This window comes from Typopeltis vanoorti, chromosome 15 (genome assembly GCF_054136105.1).
Source record: "Typopeltis vanoorti isolate ZY-2024b chromosome 15, IOZ_Tvanoo_1.0, whole genome shotgun sequence".
Taxonomy (NCBI): Eukaryota; Metazoa; Arthropoda; class Arachnida; order Uropygi; family Thelyphonidae; genus Typopeltis; species Typopeltis vanoorti.
The window spans coordinates 116,109,138-116,133,553 of NC_143563.1; the positions used below are offsets into that span (position 1 = coordinate 116,109,138).

Here is a 24,416-nt window from a genome sequence, read left to right on the forward strand (position 1 = left end):
GAGTATGAAGACAAATTGAGAGAATGTGAATTGTCTTGTGAATAGGAGGAGGAGAAAGGGAAGGAATATGATTGAGACACATAACCTAGTCAGGGATTGTTATCAGGTTGACATGGAAGAAATTTTTCATAGAATCGAGGGGGGGGGGTAGAACAAGAGGCCATTCCTGGAGACTGTATAAAGAAGTTATGAGCAGAGAAGTGAAGAGAAGGTTCTCTGCATGGCAAGTGATTGGTGGGTGGGATGCATTGAATCAGTTTAAGGCATGGTTGGATGAGCTTTGTGTGTGATAGCATGTACCTCCCATGATGAGTCTGATTCCATTGAGGTCAAATGTTAATAATAATTTAAATGCAAAAATAGCATAAGATGATGTGATTATGGACAAGAAGCCATATTGCTACCGGCTGGTGAGCCTGAATTTGAAGGCATACAGGTATGTAAAGTTTGGAGTTTAGGAGGGACAGAGAGAATAAAATGGGGGGGAGGGGTATTATTGATGATAGCTGATGAACTGCAGCCAAGGAGAATTGAAGTTGTATCGCAGGATAGTGAAAGGAGCTCATGTGAGGCTATTTGGTGTGAGATTGCGACTGACAGAATAAAATATACAGTTGAGTGCTGCTATAGACCAGGTGATGGAATAGATGGTGGAGATAGTATGCATAGGGAAATTGATGAAATGAGTGGAAGGAGGGTAATTATTATGGGGGATTTCAACTATGGTAACATTGATTGGAAAGAGGAGAGGACACATGTGAGGAAGGAAAAGGATTTTATTCAATTATTAAGGGATAACTATCTGAAACAGCATGTAATTGAAAATACTAGGGGTGTGAGAGTGCTTGACCTGGTAATAGCATCTGAGAATTTGACTGTAATGAATATGACGATGTTGCCACCTATTGGTGAGAGTGATCATAAGGTCTTGACCTGGGAAGTGGCTAAAGGTGTGGAATTTTCGATTAAGACAGGGTAAATGTGGAATTACCGTGCTGGTAAGTATGACAAGCTTAGGAGATTGCTTGGATCAGTGCCATGGCATGTACAACTGCAAGGGCTAGACGTCGATAGAGCGTGGGACGTGGTCAAGGAGCATTTACAGGAGGTAATGGCTGATTGTATACCTAGGGTCCGAATAGTAAAACAAGTAGGGGTTCAATGGATGAATAACACCATTAAGCTTGAGCTGCAAAAAAAGAAACAACTGTGGAGGGAATTTAAAGAAAGGGGTGACCTGCAGGCACACGAACAGTATAAAGTGCAGGCCAGAAAGGTACCGAGTGTGGTAAAAAAAGCAAAAGCGGATTATGAAAGGAAACTAGCTTTGCAAGCAAAAGAGAATCCCCAAACAGTTCTTTCAATATGCTGCAAGCAAGAAAAAAACTGTACACGGCAAAATGATTTTAAGGAATGACGATGGTAAGGAGGTCACTGAATCAGTCGATATAGTGGAGTTACTGAGCGCGCACTTTGCAAAAGCATATCATCCAGGTGGTGACATTGAAAAAATGAAGGAACCATTAGTTTATACGGGAATAGTGATGAATGAAGTGGAGGTGACTAGTCTATTACAGAACCTTAATGTGAACACATCTGTGGGATTGGATGGTATACCGGCACGGGTCTTGCGTGAAGCGGCTAAAGAATTATCAGTGCCCTTGACCATGTTGTTTAATCTGAGTCTCAGGTCTGGTTTAGTCCCGAAGGTGTGGAAAGAGGGGAAAATAGTTTCACTGCATAAAGGAGGATCCAAGACTACAGTTGCAAATTACCGACCGATCAGCATATCAGGAGTCGTTGTCAAGTTCTTAGAGAAAGTAGTCAAGGGAAAAATACAGGAATGGATTGATGAAAACGAGATACTGTACAGGGGACAGCATGGCTTTGTGAAGGGTAGATCATGATTCAGTAACTTGCTCAAGTTTTATAACAAGGTGATGGCTGAACTGGATAAGGGAAATGGGTTTACAGTGATACTGCTGGACCTGGCAAAGGCGTTTGACAGGATACCACATGGAATACTAATCCGTAAACTACAACATATGGGAATGGATATAGGATTGGTGAGATGGATAGGTGGTTGGTTGATGGAGAGATATCAAAGAGTAGTTTATTCAGGAGTAGAGTCCAAAAGACGGCCTGTGACTAGTGGTGTGCCGCAGGGTTCTGTTCTTGGACCACTGCTGTTTAATCTGTTCATTAACGATATAGGGAAGGATCTAAGTGGAACAATTCATTTGTTCGCTGATGATGCAAAGTCTTGCAGAATGACTTAGATAGATTGGAGTTCTGGATGTCAATTTAATGTGACAAAATGTAAAGTTATGCATTTTGGGGTGAAAAGATTAGCAGCAGTATACCACATTGGTGGAACTGTACTCCAAGAGATTGATGAGACCAGGGACTTGGGAGTGTTGGTGGATAGGGAGATGAAGTTTAGGGGGCACATTGCAAAAGTAGCTAAATCAGCTCATCAACTCACTTGGTTGTTGAAAAATACCTTGACGAGCAGAGACAAGCAAGTTATTGTACCTCTGTACTGAGCCTTGATAAGACCTTATCTCGACTACTGTGCCCAGATTTGGTCACCTCGGTTCCTTCTTGATGGGGAGGAGGTGGAGTGGATCCAGAGGTGAGTGACTAAGATGATAACAGGTCTATGGAATGAACCATATGAGAACAGGTTGAAGATTTGTGGGTTGCAGAAACTAGTTGATAGGCAGAGGAGGGGAGATATGATTGAGACATTCAAATTGCTAAAGGGATTCTATAGGATTAATTCAGAGGATATTTTTGAGATCAGGACTGGTGGTGGGAGAACTAGGGGACACCTATGGAAGCTGGGCAAGAGTGTGGTTAGCAGGGGTGTTAGAGCTGAGTTCTTTACTTTTAGAGTGGTAAATGAGTGGAATAAGCTGCTAGAGTCTGTTGTGGGTGCTATGACGGTGAACGAGTTCAAGACAAGGTATGATAGATACTGTGAGAATGTAATCGCATAGTTGTGTGGACATGATGTTTAGGGCCTCCCTCGATGAGTCTAAGGACTCCTGGAGTCGCCCGAAATAATAATAATAATAATAATAAAGGGATAAGATTTTGTACCTGTGCGTGTGCACACACACATACATTTGAAACTATATAACAGGGGATTGTAATACTCAGGAAACAGCATGGAGCACTAAGGAAAAGAGACAGTTAAGAGATAGTTGGTGATAGCAATAAGAATTGTGTACCTAGACAAATGGATGAATAGAATAGGAGTCAAATGAATAAAGAAATTACATGAGAATTGTGGAAGAAAAAGGATATTTGAAGTTAAGGATAAAAATGGAACTATTTAATGATTCATTTGTTAAGCTATTTTATACTGATTGAAATAATTTTTGTGGGGGGTGAAGGTGAATGAGCTGTAGGCATTCAAATTCAGTAATTTTGATATGAGAAAGGTGATTGGACTGGATGAAACTTTGCATTTTGTAAAAGAATGTGTTAAAGAATGAGAATACATTTAGTTTGGTTGCTTAATAAGAGCATGTGTAAGGTGTGGGTGAGAGAGAGAGAGAACATAAATGTACTACTGTAAAAGTTGATGCAGCTTCATAAATTTTTACAATGTTTTATTGAATCGATTTTACAGGAGTCACATCCGAAATTCAAAGAATTGTAAACTTGTATATAATAGATGTAAATAATAATATCAGCCCAGAAAAATTCACATGATACTGTAGATAGAAGATATACGAGTGTGTATTTCAAAAGAAAATCCCTTAGAGATCTGAGGTATGCTAGAATTACCTACATAAGTAATACAAAATGCCTATCTGTAGAGACCCAGAGGAATTAAACAAGTATCTAAAAAAATAGAAGTTTAGGGGCAATTACCTTAGAGTTCGGAAATCTATTTGATGTATCACTTGGTATAGGGTAGAATGGAAACCCATTGTAACCAAAGCAGTCCGACACCGCCGTCAAGGTCCATAGCAAAAGGGGGCGGTATGCATCAGAAGCTGTTATGCTATGCTGAAAAAGGGATTAAACTACACTTCAGGGAGATAGAAGTTGGAACTTTCTAGAAGGAAAGGAGTTAGCACGTGATAGGTACGGGGATCCCAGACCTTAATTCAAAGTTTGCGTGGAAATATATGGGGTCTAAAAACTTCGCGCAGCGTCCCGCGAGAGGCGAAATAAAAGGTTCAGCAATGGACTGACAGCCATTGACGAATGTGCATTGGGAGACGTGACGCCAGGAGAAGAGAGGGAGGTCGATCCATGGAATCCCGGGTGAATTCGTGGAGGGTAACTGGAGGCGAAACCTTATAGAGCAAGTAGCGGCTCAGGACCTGGATGACAAGGCTTTGATCATCAGACCGCACGTCCTAGTGCCTACAACACCGAAAGATCGACCTCCAGCCCTGCGAGAAATTCCAGAGGAGAACACAGTTTCCATGATGCTTCTGAAGCGATAGAGCAAGCCTTAAAATAGAGGGGGATCCAGAATAAGCCTGAAGAGAAGATACAACTAAGTGCAATTGTGCCTATGAAAGAATTAATGTTAGTTGAATTTTGTTGAAAAGCTTTCTCTTATATATGATGGGAAGAACTGAATTCTTAGAGCTGGAGGATGTAATAGATTGAAAACTTATTAGCATGGAGTGAATTTGTTTGCTTTTTGAATAATCTGAAGGATATTAATGAAAGTTTAAGCTTATGTTGTATTGTGTTGAAATGATTTAAAGGAATTGATAAGAAAATTATAGAATTTAGAATTGTAATGGTGCGAGAAGTTGGTTGCTAAGTGAGTTTTACATTTTTTTTGTGAAAGTTAGAATTAGAGATTTTATTAGTCAAAGCATGATAATTCCTAGATTGTAAATGGGCTGATAGTTATTTGATATATAGAATTAATTGTTTGATGATTTACGTCTTTGATGTTTATAACATGCCTAAGAGTTGTCCTATGTGATGTTTTAATTTTGATGCTTAGCTTTGAGAGGAAATGATAGTAACATCATTTAAGTGTATACATTGTATTATTGTCTTAGTGTGAATAAATATGTTTGTTTTATTTATAAGAAGTGCCATCTGATCTTTTTAGCAACTGCACTGTTCTCAAATAAAATCCGATCCTGTAAGCGGGAAAGAAATTAAAGCTTGGTACGAAATTTAAGTTAGGAGTTAGCCACGACTGTAATTAACTGTATAGAGGTGCTTTACTGGAGGTATAAACAATTTCTTATGCCAATTAGAGATTTTTAGTGGCACAGCCTGGAATAATCAAATAAATTTCTAGAAATCTCAAGTATAATATACTGAAAGTAGAGAAAAGGTATTAAGATTAACTGACTATATAGAAAGGTAAAAGATAAGGATGAAGTATAAAAAAAGTTAATGAATGAATATATGGAAGACAAGTATAAAGAACAGATAGATATATTACAAAATCGATAGACAGATGATTAAGAGAAAGATAGATATTTTAAGGTGCAGTAACAATAACATTAGTAAGTAGTAAATAAAAAAATATATTATGCATATTAAAAATCAAAACCTCAATATATATAACAAACACACAGTAACATTAGAAAATATATATAAAATAAAGAAACCTCAATAATATTACACTACTGCATTCCGGTGAAAATAGAACGGATGCATTAAATTACAGACTAGGTTGTATTTTTGAAATGGTAGTTACATCTGGTAAGGTTGATTAGGAAGGGCATTGAGGATTACATGATGCCTGTAGTGCATAATGGGATACATGTTATTATTATTCAGACTCTCTATAGAGTAACAAGACTCATTGTGGGAGGTCAATCTTAGATAACACAAAGTTAATCATGCCACTTCTTAAACTCATTCACCGTTCTTGCTTTCACTATCCTATCAGGCATTGCATTCCATGGTCCAACCACTCTCCATGCAAAATTTACATGTTAAATTACCCAAGCGAAATTAATGACTTGGGTACTTATCCTCCCTATGATATCTTTCTTAATAATATTGAGGCAAATGATCTGTACTCAACAGCCTCTAATTTCCTATCAAGTATAATATACTATATGCAGGTGAACTACTATATATCATTGAACCAATTTTAACTAAATAGGTTTGTTTGTTTGGAATTACTATGGCTGAAGCAACCAAAGACTATGGAAGTGAATTTCAGTCTAACTGAAGTGGGAATTCACACTAGAATTTGGCTGATGTTATTTTATCTTTAATGCAAATCCAACTGATAAAAAGTTGTAAACATATTGTACATTTAGAATTATAGCTGGGCTAAGGGTTAGGTAAACCGTGAGCACTACTTTTGAGATTAAACATGGTAAGCTTTTCAAACCACTTCAAGCCTCCAATAAGCAAAACGGTGGTCTTACAACATCCACATGTGGGATTCTACTCCATGGCATTTAGTTGGACAATCGAATTCTATCCAGTTGGCCAATCAGATGTTAATAACCATGCATATTTCAGTTTTAAAGATTTATATTATATATATATATATGACGATCCGTAATATTAACTTGGAATTGGGATATGTTCATATTTATATATACTGACTTAGATCCCAGAACTAGAAATAACAATTAAATAAATTTATTCAAAACACAACATGTTTCAGCAGATTGTCCGACTTCTTCAGGCGTGGGAACATAAAAAGCAAATAAAAAACACCATAAGAAACATCGTATCACTATTATAAAATTCAGTTAGCTTTGAACTGTAGCTACAGTCCGTGTTGAAGTTCTATTGTTGAGCAACTGTGTGCATCTGATTTCACGAGTGTGCCAATATCGGATAGCAGAGCTGAAAGAGTCCGGTAAATTATAACTGAGGTTATTATTTATATGATGAGGGTCCATAACAATTTCCTTAGACTCGACTATGCAGCGCTCCACCTCGTCACGGCATATATGAAGGTTTCAAGTTGTTGTCCAGTTTATCTCATATTTCAAACCTTCACATATGCCGTGACGAGGTGGAGCGCCACATAGTTGAGTCTAAGGAAATTGTTATGGACCCTCATCATATAAATAATAACCTCAGTTATAATTTACCGGACTCTTTCAGCTCTGCTATCCGATATTGGCACATTCGTGAAATCAGATGCACACAGTTGCCCAACAATAGAACTTCAACACAGACTGTAGCTATAGCTACAGTTCAAAGCTAACTGAATTTTATAATAGTCGTTTTTATAGTGATACGATGTTTCTTATAGTGTTTTTTATGTGCTTTTTATGTTCCCACAGCTGAAGAAGTCGGACAATCTGATGAAACATGTTGCGTTTTGAATAAATTTAATTGTTATTTCTAGTTCTCGGATCTAAGTCAGTATATATATATATATATGTATATGTAATAAATTTTTTGTTAAAAAATTTATTACATCTATATCTCCTCCAGAGATTTTTATTAAAAATAAAAACACCTTGTTGCAACTTTTATAGGTAAAGGTGATAAGGCTCCGTATTACTAAAACTTGGTATTTAGGGTCTAGCTACTCACCAAGGAGACCTCAAAAAAAGGTTGAAACCGGTCTGGGTAGTGACCCCACCCATAATGCATTGGAGTATACATCTTCTAGTGAGATGTGCTTTACATTATGGGAAAATACTAAGAATAGTGATCAGAGCTTTACCCACCTTTACAATGAGTTGCCCTGGTGTTGTAACATCTTTAGACTTGAACTTTGTTTCAGGCGCAAACTTAATTGTTTGCATACTTGGGATTAGGAGTTAAAATAACCATGTTTATAAAATTACTTGGTTATCCTAATATATATATATATATATATATATATATATATATATATATATATATATATATATATATATATACCCTATAATATAAAAAGCTTTTTTTGTAACGTTTTTTTGTCAAGTTATTTGAAACTCGGGCTACCCTGAGTGTCGAGTCATCAGAATTCAAGAACCGGCCTACCAGTCCGGAAGCATGGGGAGGGGGGGGGGCATAGGCGCTGGGGGCAGACCCCCTTTCGAGTCTTCAAAATTCAAGTCATCAGAAGCTATAAATTAACTTGGAAACATATTGCTGACATTTGAAGGCATTCTGGGTGCCATGGTATTGTTGAGCATGATCCCACGTACAACAAAGTTGTATAGCTGAAGAGAACCAAGGCTATAGCTAAGGTTAGTATTAAGATGGACCAGACTGAGGACAATTTTCTGTTGATTCCACAGTACTTCTCTTCAGCTCATCATAGCATCTAAAAAAAAAACTTTTGGGATTTGTTCCAGATCACTGGATGAGTGACAGAATCTTCAACTTTGGCATCCAGAATGCCTTCAAATGTTAGCAATACATTTGAAGTTAATTTATACCTACTGATATCTCATAATGTATATTTTTGTAATTTCTCTTTTCATGTCATACACCAGATTGAGTCTCCTAAGAAGATGAAACTAATTGTGTGTTCAAATGCTTAATAGTTTTTTTTAATTTCGATATTTCTCAACTTCTTTAATCTTTTTATATAGCTGAGTAAATCTTTTTGATCTGTACTTACCTATGGATAAGATCCTCTAGATTTAAATGATGTTCATTTCAATCTCCAAAACAACACACACTTTTCCTAATAGGTAAACAAATTCACTTGATGTTTCTATTGCTTGGCTAATGCTAATTTTGTTCTTTTTCAGTTCCTTTCTTTAAATGTTCACAACCGTACTGATCCTGCAGGTAGAGCGCCAAGATAGTCAACACTATTATTATTATTACGGGCAAATCCAAGGAGTCATTAGACTCATCGAGGGAGACCCTAAACATCATGTCAAGAACTATCATCAGCATTTGCACAGTATCTATTATACTTTGCTTTGAACTCATTCACAGTCATGGCGCCCACAACACACTCTGGCAGCATATTCCACTCATTCACCACTTTTGCTCAGTTTCCATGGATGGCTCCTAGTTTTCACACCACCACACTGTTCTGAAAAATTTCATCTGAATTAATCTTGTAAAACTCCCCGCAGTAATTTAAATGTCTCAATCATATCACTCCTTTTCCGCCTATCAACCAGTTCCTGTAACCCACAAATCTTCAACTTGTTCTCGTAACGTTGATTCCATAGACCAGTTATCATCTTGGTCATTTGCCTCTGGATCCTCTCCACCTCCTCCCCATCATCAAGAAACATTGGTACAGATCTGCACACAGTCGTCAAGATGGGGTCTTATCCAGTCTCAATACAGAGGAAGAATAACTTGCTCATCAAAGTATTCTTCAGTAACCAAGTGATCTGATTTAGCCACTTTTGCTATGTGCTTCCTAAAACTTTAACTTCCTATCCACTAACACACCCAAGTCTCTGGCTTTGTGAATTTCCTGGAGTACGGTTCCACCAATGTGGTATACTGTAGATAATCTTTTCACTCTAAAATGCATAATTTTACACTTTGCCACATTAAACTGAGATCTATTCTCCTTAGCCCAGTCTGTCAATCTATCCAAATCATCCTGCAAAATTTTGACATTATGTGTATACACTATTGCTCCACCCAACTTTACATCGTCAGTAAATAACTGAACAGTTCTTCTCAGATCCTTTCCTATATTATTAATGAACAAATTAAATAGCAGTGGTCCAAGAACAGAAACCTGTGGCACACTAGTCACAGATCTTTTTGTGAACTCTACTCCTGAATAAACTACTCTCTGATATCTCTCCATCAACCACTCTATATCCATCCCCATGTGCTGCAGTTTACTGATTAGAATTTCATGTGGTATCCTGTCAAAGGCCTTTGCAAAGTCCAGCAGTATCACTATAAACCCATTACCCTTATCCAATTCAGCAGTCACTGTATTATAAAACATGAGCAAGTTACTGAGGCATGATCTACCCTTCACAAAACCATGCTGCCCTCCCCCAATATAGTATCCCATTTTCATCTATCCATTTTCCTGCATTTTGCTCTTGACCAACTTCTCCAATACTTTGACAGTGACTACTGATATGCTGATCGGTGAGTAGTTTGCAACAGCATTCTTGGAGCCTCCTTTATGCATCGGAACTATTTTCGCCTCTTTCCACCCCCTCTGAAATAACCCAGCGCTGAGACTTGGATTAAACAATATGGTCAAGGGTGCTGACAAGTCCTTTGCCACTTCACATAAGACTCAAGGTGGTATACCATCCAATCCCACAGATATATTCACATTAAGGTTCTGTAATATGCTATTCACCTCTATTTCATTCACCTTGGTTCCCTCATTCCTGCAATATCACTGCCTGGATGATATACTCTTGCAAAGTGTTCACCTAGTAATTCTACTATTTTGACTGATTCAGTTACCTTCCTACCATCAGCATTCCTTGAAATCATTCTGCCATATACATTTTTTCTTTTACTCGCAGGATGTTGCAAGAACTGTTTGGGATTCTCTTTAGCCAGTGTTGCTAACTTCCTTTCATAATCTGCTTTTGTTTTTCTTACCACACTAGTTACCCTTTTGACTTGTGCCTGCAGGTCACCTTTCTCCTTAAATTCCCTCCACAATTGTTTCTTTTTTCGCAGCTCCAGCTTAATGGTGTTATTCATCCATTTAACACCCACTTGATTTACTCTCCAGACTCTAGGTATGCAGTCAGCTATTACCTCCCTCAAACACTATCAACATCCATCCCTTGCAGTTTTACATGCCATGGCACTGATCCAAGCAATCTCCTAAGCTTATCATACTTATCAGCCCAGTAATTCCACATGTACCTTGTCTTAACTGAAAATTTCACACATTTAGCCACCTCCCAGGTCAGTACCATATGATCACTCTCACCAATTGGTGACAACGCGGTCATATTCCTTATAGACAAATCCTTTGATGCAATTACTAGATCGAGCACTCTCGAACCCCTAGTTATATTCTATTCCATGTTGTCTCAGGTAATAACTGCATAAATTCCATTTCCTTTCTCCCATGCATCCTCTCCATCTTCCAATCTGTTTCCATAGTTGAAATCCGCCCCCCCCCCCTTAAGTTACCTGTCCTCCACTCATTGAATCTGTTTGCCAATGCATACTACCTCCATCATCTATCCCAACCCCTGGTCTATAGCCAGCACCCAATTGTATATTTTGTTCTGCTGGCCTCAATCTCACACCAGATAGCCTCTAATGTGCTATTTTCACTGTCCTGCAGTTCATCAGCTATTCATCAATAACACTCCTTCCCCTATCCTTCCTGAACACACTATACCTTTCACATTCTACCCCATTAACTATATCATCTTCTGTTAACCACGTCTGCCAATAACCTTTGGCCGGGATGAGCCAACCAAGGCTAAAAATTCCTCCTACTTGTTCCTAATGCTTCTGGCATTAGTGTATATAAAGTGCAAAAGCCCCCCCCCCCCATCTTGATGCCTTATACTAACTATCCCATTCTGTTTTGTTACCATTGTATATCACTATTGATCTTACACATATTGTTCATATGTCTACAGGATACAGATAACATTCTGTGACTCTTCTGAGTATGCTGTGGTTGTTGTTTGTTCTACAGGCATTTCAAATCCCTGTCTAGTTGATTTTTTTCTTCCATGGAGCAGCATTCACACAGTCACTCTCATTCACATGTTGTCTGGAATTATAATAATGTCAAGTGGAATGATATTCATGATTTCTGTGGCCCATTTTCTTAGTTGTATTATTATTTTCAGTGTTATGATTCAAATACTTCCACTGCATGCATAGCTAAAAGACATTGATTCTTCAGTGAACACTGAAATCTGTCTTTACTTTCTATTTATAATGAGACCATAAATATCTGCATGCAAATTATCAACACATCCAAAAAGTATTTTGAAAGGGCTAAAAGCAGGAGACTTCCTTCAAGTCCAGATGGCAATTATGTTTTTTTTTTTTTCTTCAAAGCAACTGACTATAATTTTTGTCCAACCTTATTTTTATCTTCTTTATATTTGTGGTTCTGATGCATCATAGCTCACAGGAAAAGCCAGTTTCTTACTTTTTCTCCAAGTTACAATAGAACTGTGGTAAATCCCAACTTGGTAAATACACCTGGCATTCCAAACATGACAAATGCCTTTGAGTTTTTGGCAGAAAAAGTCAAGAACATCTTGTCCAACTGTATACAAAAGAGGCTTGTGATCTGGACAGCATTTCTCTGACTTTTCTGAAGATTTGGTTTGGGATCCAGAGTTGATCCTTGTTCATAATCGGCTTTTTATTCTTCGAGAAAACCATTAACACTCCACTTGTACTCTATGTTAATAAGGAACTATGAAACATTCTTTTAATTACAAAATAAGTATCAATATGAATTTGCCAAATTAATGCATTCTGATAATTTTAAATCACATTTTCCTGGCCTTTCTGAATTAACATCCATGTTCAACTACAATCTGAATTGTTTCTGCAAATCTAATTAAGTGCTGTGTGTTTTATCACAATCGTAATTTGTTCTCTGAAAATATGGTTAGAAATTCAATGAAATATTAATGCCTCAATAAATTATTTATTTTGCTTCTAGTGTATATACTGTGAAGCACTGGTATGAATAACTACCAAACCTAAGCCTATATTACATTACCAGCAACTGGGTTTAAATCGATTTCCCAAAGGATAGGAGCAGTCAACTTGTAAGAGGATGTTAAGGAGGCCTTATAAGATGGGAGGTAACAGCAGTTACATAGTATAAAAAGAAGACTAGGAAGGCAACATGGTTGGTATGGGGGAAAAAATCACATTATAAGGATTCCAGTAGTTGATTTCGCTTTGAAATCTGCATTTGCTAGGATATTACATGGAAAAACTATAACAAAAGTTGGAGTGAATGGGTATGAAGCTGGTGACAGATAGGAGTGACTGACAGACAGACACCAGAAAGTAATATATGGGGAGGGGGGTTGGAATCCAGAAGAATGAGGCTAACTAGTGAAGTGCCTCAGGGATCTGCACTAAGGCCATGGCTCTTTAATTTGTATATTAATGATATAGGGAAAGATTTAAGGGAGGGATATTCAGTTGTTTGCTGATGATGCAAAACTGGGTAGGGCAGCAGTTGATAAATGCAGGATGATTTAAATAAATGGCACTATGGGAGAAGAATGATAGACGTCAATTTAATGTTGCGAAATGTAAGGTTGAAAAGATTATATACAGTACTGTGTATTCCACTGATAGTACGAAATTGCAGGAAACTGATTAAGCTAGGGATCTGAGTGTCATGGTACAGTGAGTTGAAGTTTGGAGGGCATATTGTAAAAGTTGTCAAAATAGCTCATAGGATCAATTGGATGCAGAAGAATGGTTGCATCTTGACTAGCGTGCTCAGATTTGGTTGCTTGAATTTCATGGGATTCAAAGACCAAGCTGGTGGCAGGTCTGTAGAATGCTCCCTATGAGAATAGGTTGAATCTGTATGGGTGTAAAGTTTAGGGACCTTCAACCTTGGTATCATTTCTGGGTCTCACATATGAGACCTCAATTAAAATCAAAACTGGTCTTGGTAGTGACCCTTCCCATAATGCATAGCATTATACTTATCTGTAAGGATACAGTCTGACAACAGATGAGAGAATCCTTGACACTTATGCACATGGCAGAAGAAGGTTAATCCATTTCTATAATAGGTTAATTAATGTGTTTCGTGGTATGAGTGTTTATTATTACACGTCAGACAATTAGCTTTTCTTTAATGAACATTCTAGTTTTTAAAAAAATGGTAACTATTTTGCTAGTATAACAGTTATAAAATTTTATATAAACCCATGATTTCGCATGTTTGTGATGAATTCGTACATCGCCTTATTCCTTTCTCCTCTTCAACGTGAATTGACTCTTCTTGGTACTCTGCCAGCTACGGTTCTCTGAACTGTGGCAGACTTTATGTGCATTGTATTATGGGATACTAAGGCAATTGATGTGAAGTCATTAGCCCCTATATACAGCAGCCCAGTCGTGAAGTGACTTCACACACAAAGTTTATTTGCTTACATTTGCATAAAGGATGAAACCAAGAATATAATTTGTTGGCTTTAAAGTTCAGTGAATAGGCAGAAAAGAGGGAAGATGATAAAAGGGTTCTATAAGATTGACAAAATAAATTTTTCAATACATGATGAATAGAGAGAGAGAGAACTAGAAGTCATGCCATAAGTTGTGAAAGAGGAAAGTGAAGGTTAATAAAGGTGTGAAGGCTAGATTTTCGCTAGGAGAGGAGAGTGATGAATGAGTAGAATGGATTAGAAGTAGTGGTGAGTGCCCTGACAGTGAATGAGTTTGAGGAGATATGATAGGTATTGTGTGTATAAAGGATAGTGTAGGTCTCCCAAGATGATTCTTCTGATTTCATGGAGACACCCATCTAATAATAATAAGAATGTTCCAAATCTCAAAAAAAAAAAAAAAAAAAAAAAAAAAAAAAAAAAAAGGAATTCTTTGCTGCAGGAGAGAGAGAGAAACAATTTTTGCTCAAAAATTGCATTCCTAAAGTGAAATGAAATTTTGTCTGTTACCTAGTTTACAAATTAAATAAAGATGTACTCTTGATACTGGTATGTATTATTACCAAGTAAAAGAATTCCTGTCTCTCTGTCTTATATTATTTGATATTAAATAGTTGTAATAGGATTGCCATCATTTCTGTTGGTGGAATCCAGAGATAATGTACATTTGCACAAAATTTACAACAGACAAAATTATCTGCCTCTGCAAATCTCCATGTTTAATGAGACACCTTGGTATTAGACATGAAATCCTGACTTGAATCAGAATTCAAGTAGATCCTGAGATGGTTACCATCCTTATATAACTATTCTCACATTTGGTTTGGGCTCAATACCCATGCAATATATATTTCCTTTCTCGTGAGGAAGGACAGCTCACAGATTTTTAACCCATTCATGATTATGACTGTTTCATTCTCATACCTACTCTTTGTCTTATTTCCAGGGAACAAGATTCTGACTCTGGTGTTTTATGTGCTCCACACCTTCATGGATAGCCTGGTTAACATATCCTCTCTCCAGCCATGAGGCTGCAGGTTTGAATCCCACCAACCATTTACCATATGCAATATGACCTTTGATTCCTTTGTGTCATAATATATCAAATCAAATCCCAAACTTCATGAATACAGGCATGATCTTACTCCTTGGAGTGAAATCATACCTGAATGCATAAAATGAAAATGATTATCCTAATAATATTATTATTAACCATTTAATTTTCCTGATAGTTATAATACAGAATGAGTGATTAACCGTACCATTTAAATTCAATTTTTTAACTTAATTATTCAAATTTTGCTAAACTATTGCATATCCTGAAATGTCTAGTTATCAGAGAAATTTTCAAATGTTTGGTTTAACAAAACCAGAAATGTGAAATTAGCCAACTTTCCCTTAATATTATTGCAATACTAAATAGCACTATAGATAACCTGATTTTCATGGAATAATATGGTATATTCTTCTTTCACAGGAGCTATGGTATGGTACCAGAAATTTGAGTATGCCATGGGTCACTGGCTGCAAAAAGCTACAGAGCATATGATTGGCTGTGTGCTTTGTAGTCCTGGTTGCTTTTCTCTATTTCGTGCAAGTGCTCTGATGGGAGACAATGTAATGAAAAAATACACAGCAACTTCAACTGAGCCCTTGCATTATGTACAATACGATCAAGGTTAGTAATTATGTAAATAAGGGAAAGAATATGTTTACTTAATAAGCTTATTTCCAGAAAATTATATACATTCAAAAATCTTTTGTAGTTTCTAGTTTTGCAGATAAGAAATGTACATACCATTCCCTGAAGCTATTTATTTATTTATTCGTATGGAGTTTCCTCCCTTTTTCTCCCCCATTCCTATTGGGGTGAGTTGAGCCCCCCCCTCATGGGGGGGTTAAGTATTTATGGCTGTAGATCCGTATGCGTGTTCATGGGGCTGGTTTGCCTGCTTGCGGGATGAAAAATGCCAGATAAACTGGCAGAAAAAACCAAATCCCTACTGCCCGCGTCCAAGACCGGCTAACTTGGCTATGGCTGAGGAAGATCCTCAAATTCCTCACGTCTTCGATGGGAATCGAACCTGGGACACTCCTTACCCAGTCATATGGTTGCGAAGTGCACAGCCACTAGGCTGACCATGTGGATCCTGAAGCTATCAAAAATAGTTAATTTCTCTGTGTCTGTTTAGACACTCAATCAAATTTAACACTCACTTTTATAATCGTATCCCATATTTCCTCCTGCAATCACATACAACACTTACAGCAAACCAGTTTGTATTTAGTAACTGCAGAGAGGAAAGGTAAATGAGATGTTTATTTTGACTGGTACTAATGATCTCGAAAGAGATAAGTGAAGTATTTGAGAAGATATGAAAGAGTTGCTGATACAAGTGAATAAGTAAAAGTTATGACTAGATTTCTTGGTGGGTTTTGAATGGGTAGAACTGTGGGAATAATGGATCTACCACAGTGATTCTTCTAACTCCATGGAGATACTTGTATAATAATAATTATCATTATTGTACAGGCACCTCCATGGTCTTCACATCCCTACTAACCACACTTTTATTCAACTTCCATGGAGGACCTCTTGTTCTGGCCCCTCTAGCCAAGTGCTGGAACATTTCTCCTGCATCACTCCTATAGGGAGGTTATCATATCCCCTGTTTTTCTCTTGTCAACACAGGAAAAAACAGGCTACTCACCTCTGAATCCTCTCCACTGCTTCCTCATCCCCAAGAAACCCAGACTTGAGAACAGTAATCCAGATGTGGGCACATCAAGGCCTTATAAAGAGAAATAACGACTTCTTTATGTCTACTTGTTAATGTGTTCTTCAATAGCAAAGTAATCTTATGAGCTACCTTAGCAATATGTCCTTTAAACTTTAACTCTGTTAAAACTACTCCGAAATCTCTAGCTTCATCTATTTCATTGAGTAAAGTTCCATTAATGTTGTACACAGCTTGTAATCTATTTATCCCAAAATGCATAACTTTACATTTCTCCACATTAAACTGACACCCATTATCTTTTGCTTATACTGACAACCTATTTAAATCATCCTGCAAGTTCTCCACATTGCCTTGATTAACTATTATTCTACCTAATTTCACATCATCAGCAAACAACTGAATGTTTCCTTTCATTTCTTATATCATTTATATACAAATTAAACAGTAGTGGTCCAAGCACTGAACCTGTAGTAAACCACTAGTCACCTGTTTTCACCTTGATTGCTTGTAGAGTGGTGAATGAATGGAATGGGTTGCCAGAGTTAGTTGTGAGTGCTTTGTCTGTTAATGGTTTCAAGGAAATGTACGACAGATATTAAGTTCATAGTTTTGGTCTCCCACAGTGAGTTTTAGGACTGTAGGGAGATGCCCTTGTAATAATAATCATAACAATAATAATAATATTCAGATTTCCATAGCTGTTGTAGTGATTCATGTTGAAGTTTTGAACAAAAACTACATAGCATCAAGAATGAAGGTAAATAATTTACTAAGTAAATTAAATATTTGCAACCTGATGTTTTGCCAGTTCAAGTTAGCATTATCAAAGTCACTTTGAAGACACACTCAGTGAAAACTGAAAATAAAATGAACTCCAGAACAGGATAGTCACATGTATGGAGGGCAATGGTGGCACTCTTTGTGATTGTTATTGATGGGCAGTGCAAAAAATTGATGTTGGATTACACCATTGTTCTGTTACAGTTTACTGGTTTTGGTAGCCCATGAGACACTTCCAAGAACAGCCAACCAGGTGTATGTGGAGTGGCTCTAGCCTAAAATTAACTGAAACTATTCATTTAGAACTAGCACAATAAAAGAAGTTTAATCAGGAAGTTTGACCTTCTTGCAACAAAGAAAAATCTCAAGCAACTTCCATCAAGCAAGGCGATCCACAACTTCTCACATTATGAACCATGATTTCTCACATTATTATTATTATTACCAGGGAGTCCAAAGACTCATCAGGGAGGGCATCTACTCTACAGCTCTCTATCTCCACCACCCACAATCCACCAACTACACTAACGCCATCTACCGCCCACCACTGCCACTAGTATATTCACAGACAATCACAAACATCCAAGCCCAGGGGGGGGGGATTCGAACCCGGATCGTTTTGGCTGGAGAGCGGATACGCTAACCACTCGGCTAATCAGGCTGGCCTGGTTGGCCGACTCCCAAGGCCGCGACGCCCTTGGGAGTCGTTAGTTTTGTTGAGGTGGCCCGTGAAATAATAAAAACAAATTTAAAATGTTTTAAGACTAAGTAGATATATTTTTTTATCTTAAAAGAAATATATTTAATTTTTATTATTTATTATTTCTTTTTTGTATTGAATATAAATACAATAAACATTATAATCACATGTCTGTATTACGATGTTTTTTTTTCTGAATGGGGGTCGTGAAATATTTTAATTTTTCCAAAGGGGCCTTCACATCCATAAGTTTGGGAAGCACTGGCCTTCCCAAATGATACAACACCAAGAGTGTTGTATCATATGTCTCCTTGTGGTCCTAGGGTCCCTGGAGAGAGTATAAAAAATGGGAGAAAAGAGCACCACTTGGAACACCTAAAACAGGTGGTACCAGTACAGCATTTTGAAAAAAAAATTAGTTTGTCTGAAAATGCAAATAAGAAATCACAAAGTGTGTGTTGAGCATTAAAATGGCAATAAAAAAATATGACAATTTTGGAATAAGCTACAATTAACTGCAGCTTCAATTTAATTTTTAATTTCATGATTTCACATGGAATAACCATTAATGAGTCTTGAACCAACAACTGGTTCAGTAAAACATACAGCAAAGTATACTGTACAGTAGTGTAGTTGTTTTATTTTTTTTTTACTATAGTGAAATTTGAATTCAAAAGAATTCAAATTTGTATGTTCATTCTCTATCTTACAGTCATTGCTATAATTCTACCCAGAGGTTGCAAGCAAGCATGGTATTCTACACCAAGCATGATTTATGGCGTAAATTAAACGAAAAACATTTAAAATGTTTGGGATTTATCTCTCCCTCTCTGTTTCTCTGCTGAACAGTAGAGACCACCTTGCTAGTGTAGTGTGAATTTTGCCATACTACTATGGCTCATTGCACATTTGTTCTAGTGGGCTATTTACACACAGTTTGAAATTGTTAGAGTTGAATTTTTAATTGTCAGTGTTTATGTTGATTTTTCAAGAACTGTCAATGTCGATGTCAGGCAGCTGACAAAGATAATGGAAAATGTGGTCCTTTCTGGGGATTTAAACAGCAGCATATGAAATGAATCCGAGACATAAGGAACATTTTGAGAAAATTTGGAGAAAAGGGCAAAGCTAATAATAATGGTAAGTATTTACTGGGCTTCTGCTTGTCTTTTCAAGAACTGTCAATGCCAATGTCGGGCAGCTGACATAAAGATAATGGAAAATATGGTCCTTTCTGGGGATTTAAACGGCAGCATATGAAATGAATCCCACCAGGCATACAGGAACATTTTGAGAAAATTTGGAGAAAAGGGCAAAGCTAATAATAATGGCAAGTATTTACTGGACTTCTGCTCGTCTTGTGCAAATCTGTTATTCAAAGAACTCGACTGAACTAGGATGCTTCTGTAAAAATGTGATGAGTGTGTTAAAAGTTAAATGCACAGTTAAAACATATTTCACCGATATTTTGGCTTATGAGTGTGCTCTATATATATAATTTCTTTTGCCTCATTTTGAAATGAATAGAAATCTTAAATATGATTTCATTAAATTCAAACAGCTAGTACTGAATTATCAGTTTAAATCATTTTGAGACATAATTGGCATTACTGAGACAAAAAAAGGTGAGATCTTACTAAACAATAAAAAGCATAGGATGGTATTTCCAGGTTCCAGGCAATAATAATCAAGGAAAGGAAGGAGTAGTAATAGCATTCAATACCAAGCACGAAGATAAACTTCTTCATTGGAAGGCAGTTTCGAGTAGAGTTATGTGAGTAAACTTCAAAATGGGGAAATGGACAATGAAACTTATTTGTGCCAATGTCGGGCAGCTGACATAAAGATAATGGAAAACGTGGTTTTCCATTATCTTTATGTCAGCTGCCCGAACATTTGGGAAAATTTGGAGAAAAGAGCAAAGCTAATAATAATGGCAAGTATTTACTGGACTTCTGCTCAGGTCGTTGTTGATAGTGATATCAACATGATGGTTCAGGATACAAGTGTACAGAGAATCTGAAATTGGAACCTAACCTAACCTGACCATTACTTATTAATCAGGATAAAAATGGTTATCACAATGAAAAGAACAGTATGTAAGAAATTTTAAAACCTTTCATTTGTTTCCATTTGAAACAAATGGAAAACAAGAACCAAACCTTGGTTCTTGTTTTCAATTTGCTTCATTTTCATTGATTGCCACCTTCCTGATATTTATAAGAATAAATATCAGAAGGTTGAATTCCTAAAGATTGGAGTCGAGTTCTCATAGTACTCTATAAAAAAGGGAATAAAGGGAATTCCTTTACAAAGGAATTTCACTGCTAAGTGTTCCAGGTAAGACTTATGCAAGCATACTTGAAAAGAGATTGAGATAGATTGTGGAAGAGAAATTTGGAGAACAACAAGCTGGGTTCAAATGAAATAGTTTGCCAAAATCAGATTTTCACTTTAAGACAAATAGTTGAGAAATCATGAGACAATGACAAGGTGCCCAGAGAAAATCTTTTCAAAACACTACAAAATCAGGAGTGAATGGAATATAATACAGAGCAATCCACAATCAGGGCCGAGCCGTGCGGTTGTGCAGATTGTGCGCCGCACAAGGGCGCCATTTCACCACGGGAAATAATAAAAAAAATATTAAATTTTCTTATTCTTGAATTATATCGTACTATATAAATTACACAATTACAAATTATAGTTAATGCAATAAAAATGAAATTTTAAATCAGTCAAATTATTATGAATTCTTAATAATCTAACAACATTTTTAACTTAATACATCACCAGTTTTATTATAATTTGTTTGAAGTGAAACGTTATCAATATTACCACAGATTTTATTTTACAGAGTAAGCATCGACTCAGCGAAAATTTTATAAATATTCTCGATTTTTTATTATATTTTTAGTGGAAATTGTTAGTTTAAGACAGACCGCGAATTCATTCTTACGCTGTCCTTTGCCCAGTAACACCAACAGGATGTAGCATAGAGGCAGCCTGCCTCACGGTGCTGCTTAATAAGGGCGCTTGTTCAGTCATATTACGGCAACAAGATATTTTACAAAAATACAGCGTTTAGTTAGCAAATAAAAAAGGTGCCATTTCCCATTGACAGTGAAATATGTGCTTATTATATTTTATTAATAAAAAAATTATAGCCATACATACTAAAACTAAACATTTTAGAACCCACTTATTAGATACTTAAGGAAACAACCCATAAAGTATCATACGATGTGAATTTCATAAACTTTTATAGTCTATATATATATATATATATATATATATTAAATTATATTATGCATGAATTCTCCTACTCATATTGCGAGTCTCTATCGCCCCGAATTTCACATTGGAGCGATAACTCGCTCCTTGCAGTAAACAATACGCCATCCCCAACAGCCATTATACTGAAGAAACAGGAAAACCAATTAGTGTTATCATATCACTGGATAAGGTACATATAGACATTTGCAGACTGTGTAATATATTTCTCAACAAATTGTGCAATTACAGACAACTTGGAATATAAACACTAACTAATGAATCCCATCTTCCCTCCAACAGAAACTGCCATATACACTCAAGCAAACCACATGTTGCAGGTGCAATATATGGTTGTGCTTGACACTACCCCCCCCTCATCATGAACGTGTTAAATCTAAGAAATATATAGTGAATGCATTTCAAATATTATGGAAATCGATTTAAGAGAATTAGCATTTCAATTCAATTGTCAGCTTGTTTTGTTTGGGTTGCGCGATCTTTTGTTAATACCACGCCAATTATATGCACTTCTTAATAGCTGCTTTTTCTCTATTGGCATACAATCGCGCACATCTTTCACTTCTCATATGTAAAATATGTATGTAAAATAAATCTAAATTTATACTAATTATATAGTTAAAAGCATATCTCCAAATTATCTTTGTTATGTAATATTTCTTCAAAAAAAATCAACTAACGCCTTTTTATTCCCTAATAGGGAGTAGGCAAGGCCTTTATACCCTATCTAGCCTTTGGAGACTGAGTGGGCAGTTCAATCTCCACCAGTAGCCAATCAGAGATAGCTGGCCCATGTCTATCACTAATTATAGCAGCCACCAATGAAGAGGCTGGCAAACAAGTGCTGCCATTTCTTGGTACCTAGCCTTAACAAGATATGTCACTGTCTGAAATAATGTGGGTACTACAGTCGATTTTCTTGAGTTTACGGGACGAAAAACCCGAGTTTCCGGGAGGAAAAACCCGCTTGCCTATGCCAGAGATCGACTAACTTGGGAACCGGTCGAAGATAGGCTTAGAAAAAAAGTTCCTCCAGTCAGCGACTAGACTAGAACCTAGGTCTAACTTCAAGCAGCCAAGCGCAGTAATATTTCTTTTTATATTAAAATAAAAGTAATTTTTGTTTATATATATATATATTCTGGAATAAATATTTTTGAAAATGTTTATTGTGAAAAATTCCTTATTAATGAATTTCAGTGATTACAATGTTCTACTACTGTTAAATAAAATTAATTTTTATATATGCATATAAACTATTTTGTACTTTTAACAAAATAAAATTTTCATGGAAACTTATTTTATGGGGGCGCTGAAAAACGTTTTGCACAAGGCACCTCCTGTCCACAGTCTATATTTGAGTTGTAAGTCAGCAGTTAGAATTGATGAAATACAGGAAGATGGCTTGATGTAAAATCAGAGTATGACAAGGATGGACATTATCTGCTCTCTTATTCATAATCTATATGGATCACATTATGAAAGAGAGTGGCATCAGGCCTGATATTAGATGATGGAGATGTCTAACTTAGCTGTTTGCTTTATGCAGATTATCCTAAACCCATCTAGTGCAAGTCCCCACTAACAGCTGTATCAAATTTGATATGAAATTCAGTCAAATTTGATACCATACAAAGACCAAAAGTGTGAAAATAGGCAGGACCATAGAAAACTTCAGCTACATTCTGAATGGATATCCTACAGAACAAGTAAAATATTTCAGCTATTTAGGAATAGTTTTTAGTGAAGATAGCAGGTTAAATTCTGGAAATAGACAACAGAATAAGCAAAGGTGGTATGGTGGGTAGCCAGCTGAATAAATTCATATGGAATTAGCCAAAATACCAAACTAGCAGTATCAAAGAATGTTCAAACCAGTCGTAAGTTATGGATCTGAGAACTGGATTAGAAATAATGCACTTGATCACAGATATGAGTGTTCTGAGAAAAATTAGGGGAGTGAACTGATGACATCAATGACAGAATCATATTAGAATGGAACTTGCTAACCTAAGGTGGTATATGGCCACTTAAATAGAATGGGTGAGGAAAGGTTAGCAAAATAGGTGTTGTATGCCAAGATGGAAGGAAAGAGATTCAGAAGAAGACCAAGGCCTAGGTAGATTGATTCCGTTAGAAGTGCCTTAGAAACATGAAATATTAGATATGATAATATTGAAGTTCTCATAAGTAATAGACTGATTTGGAGGAAAATTGTTGATAGGAGATTAATAATAACGTACTTCATGTAGTGTAGTGCTGTCATAGTAACCTGAACATCCCCTTGGGGATACATATCAGAAAATTGATGATGATCATTTTGATCATTTTGAGAATAAAAATGTTCCAATTGAAACCAAAATTAAACTTCCTAGTCATTATATTTTATGCATCCAGAACAGATTTTCATAAAATATATATATATATATATAGATATACATATATATATGTAATATAAACATACCATAATATTTTGGCTATTCTTCTCCTGCAAATGATTCATTTGAAACAAAACTTGGGATAGTTTGACAATTTTATAAGAATTTTAAATAACAAATTTGAATAAAACTGCATGGTCAACGTCCTAGAATAACTTATAGATGCCATCAACAAATTGAATAGGTTCTTAGAAATTTTGAATAACACACCTAAATGTGATTTACTTTGTTTATTACAAGTGCCAAGAGCATAAAGAATAGGACAGAGGAATATGTGTCACTTGTTGATTTATCAGAAAAAAATTATTATATTATAGGAGAGGAGGAGGGGTGCTACTAATGATATCAGATGACTCAAGTCCAGTTAGGGTAGAAATACAAGAAAACAATGATGGTAACAATGTCCCATGTAGCAATGAGTTTGAGTCTATTTGGTGTGAAGTGGAGGTTAACAGAATGA

The 24,416-nt window shown here is 36.4% G+C and overlaps 2 protein-coding genes across 3 annotated transcripts in view; one reads left to right on the forward strand and one right to left on the reverse strand.

The window, feature by feature from the left end:
• Positions 1-24,416, forward strand: part of LOC150099094 (chitin synthase chs-2-like) — a 162,347-nt gene that overhangs the window by 75,527 nt on the left and 62,404 nt on the right. Inside the window, exon 6 of the mRNA XM_090405809.1 lies at positions 15,481-15,681. Within this exon, the coding sequence (XP_090261935.1) occupies positions 15,481-15,681 (201 nt within the window). The remainder of the gene's footprint in view (positions 1-15,480; positions 15,682-24,416) is intronic.
• Positions 1-24,416, reverse strand: part of gwl (serine/threonine-protein kinase greatwall) — a 524,263-nt gene that overhangs the window by 55,738 nt on the left and 444,109 nt on the right. The window lies entirely within an intron of this gene.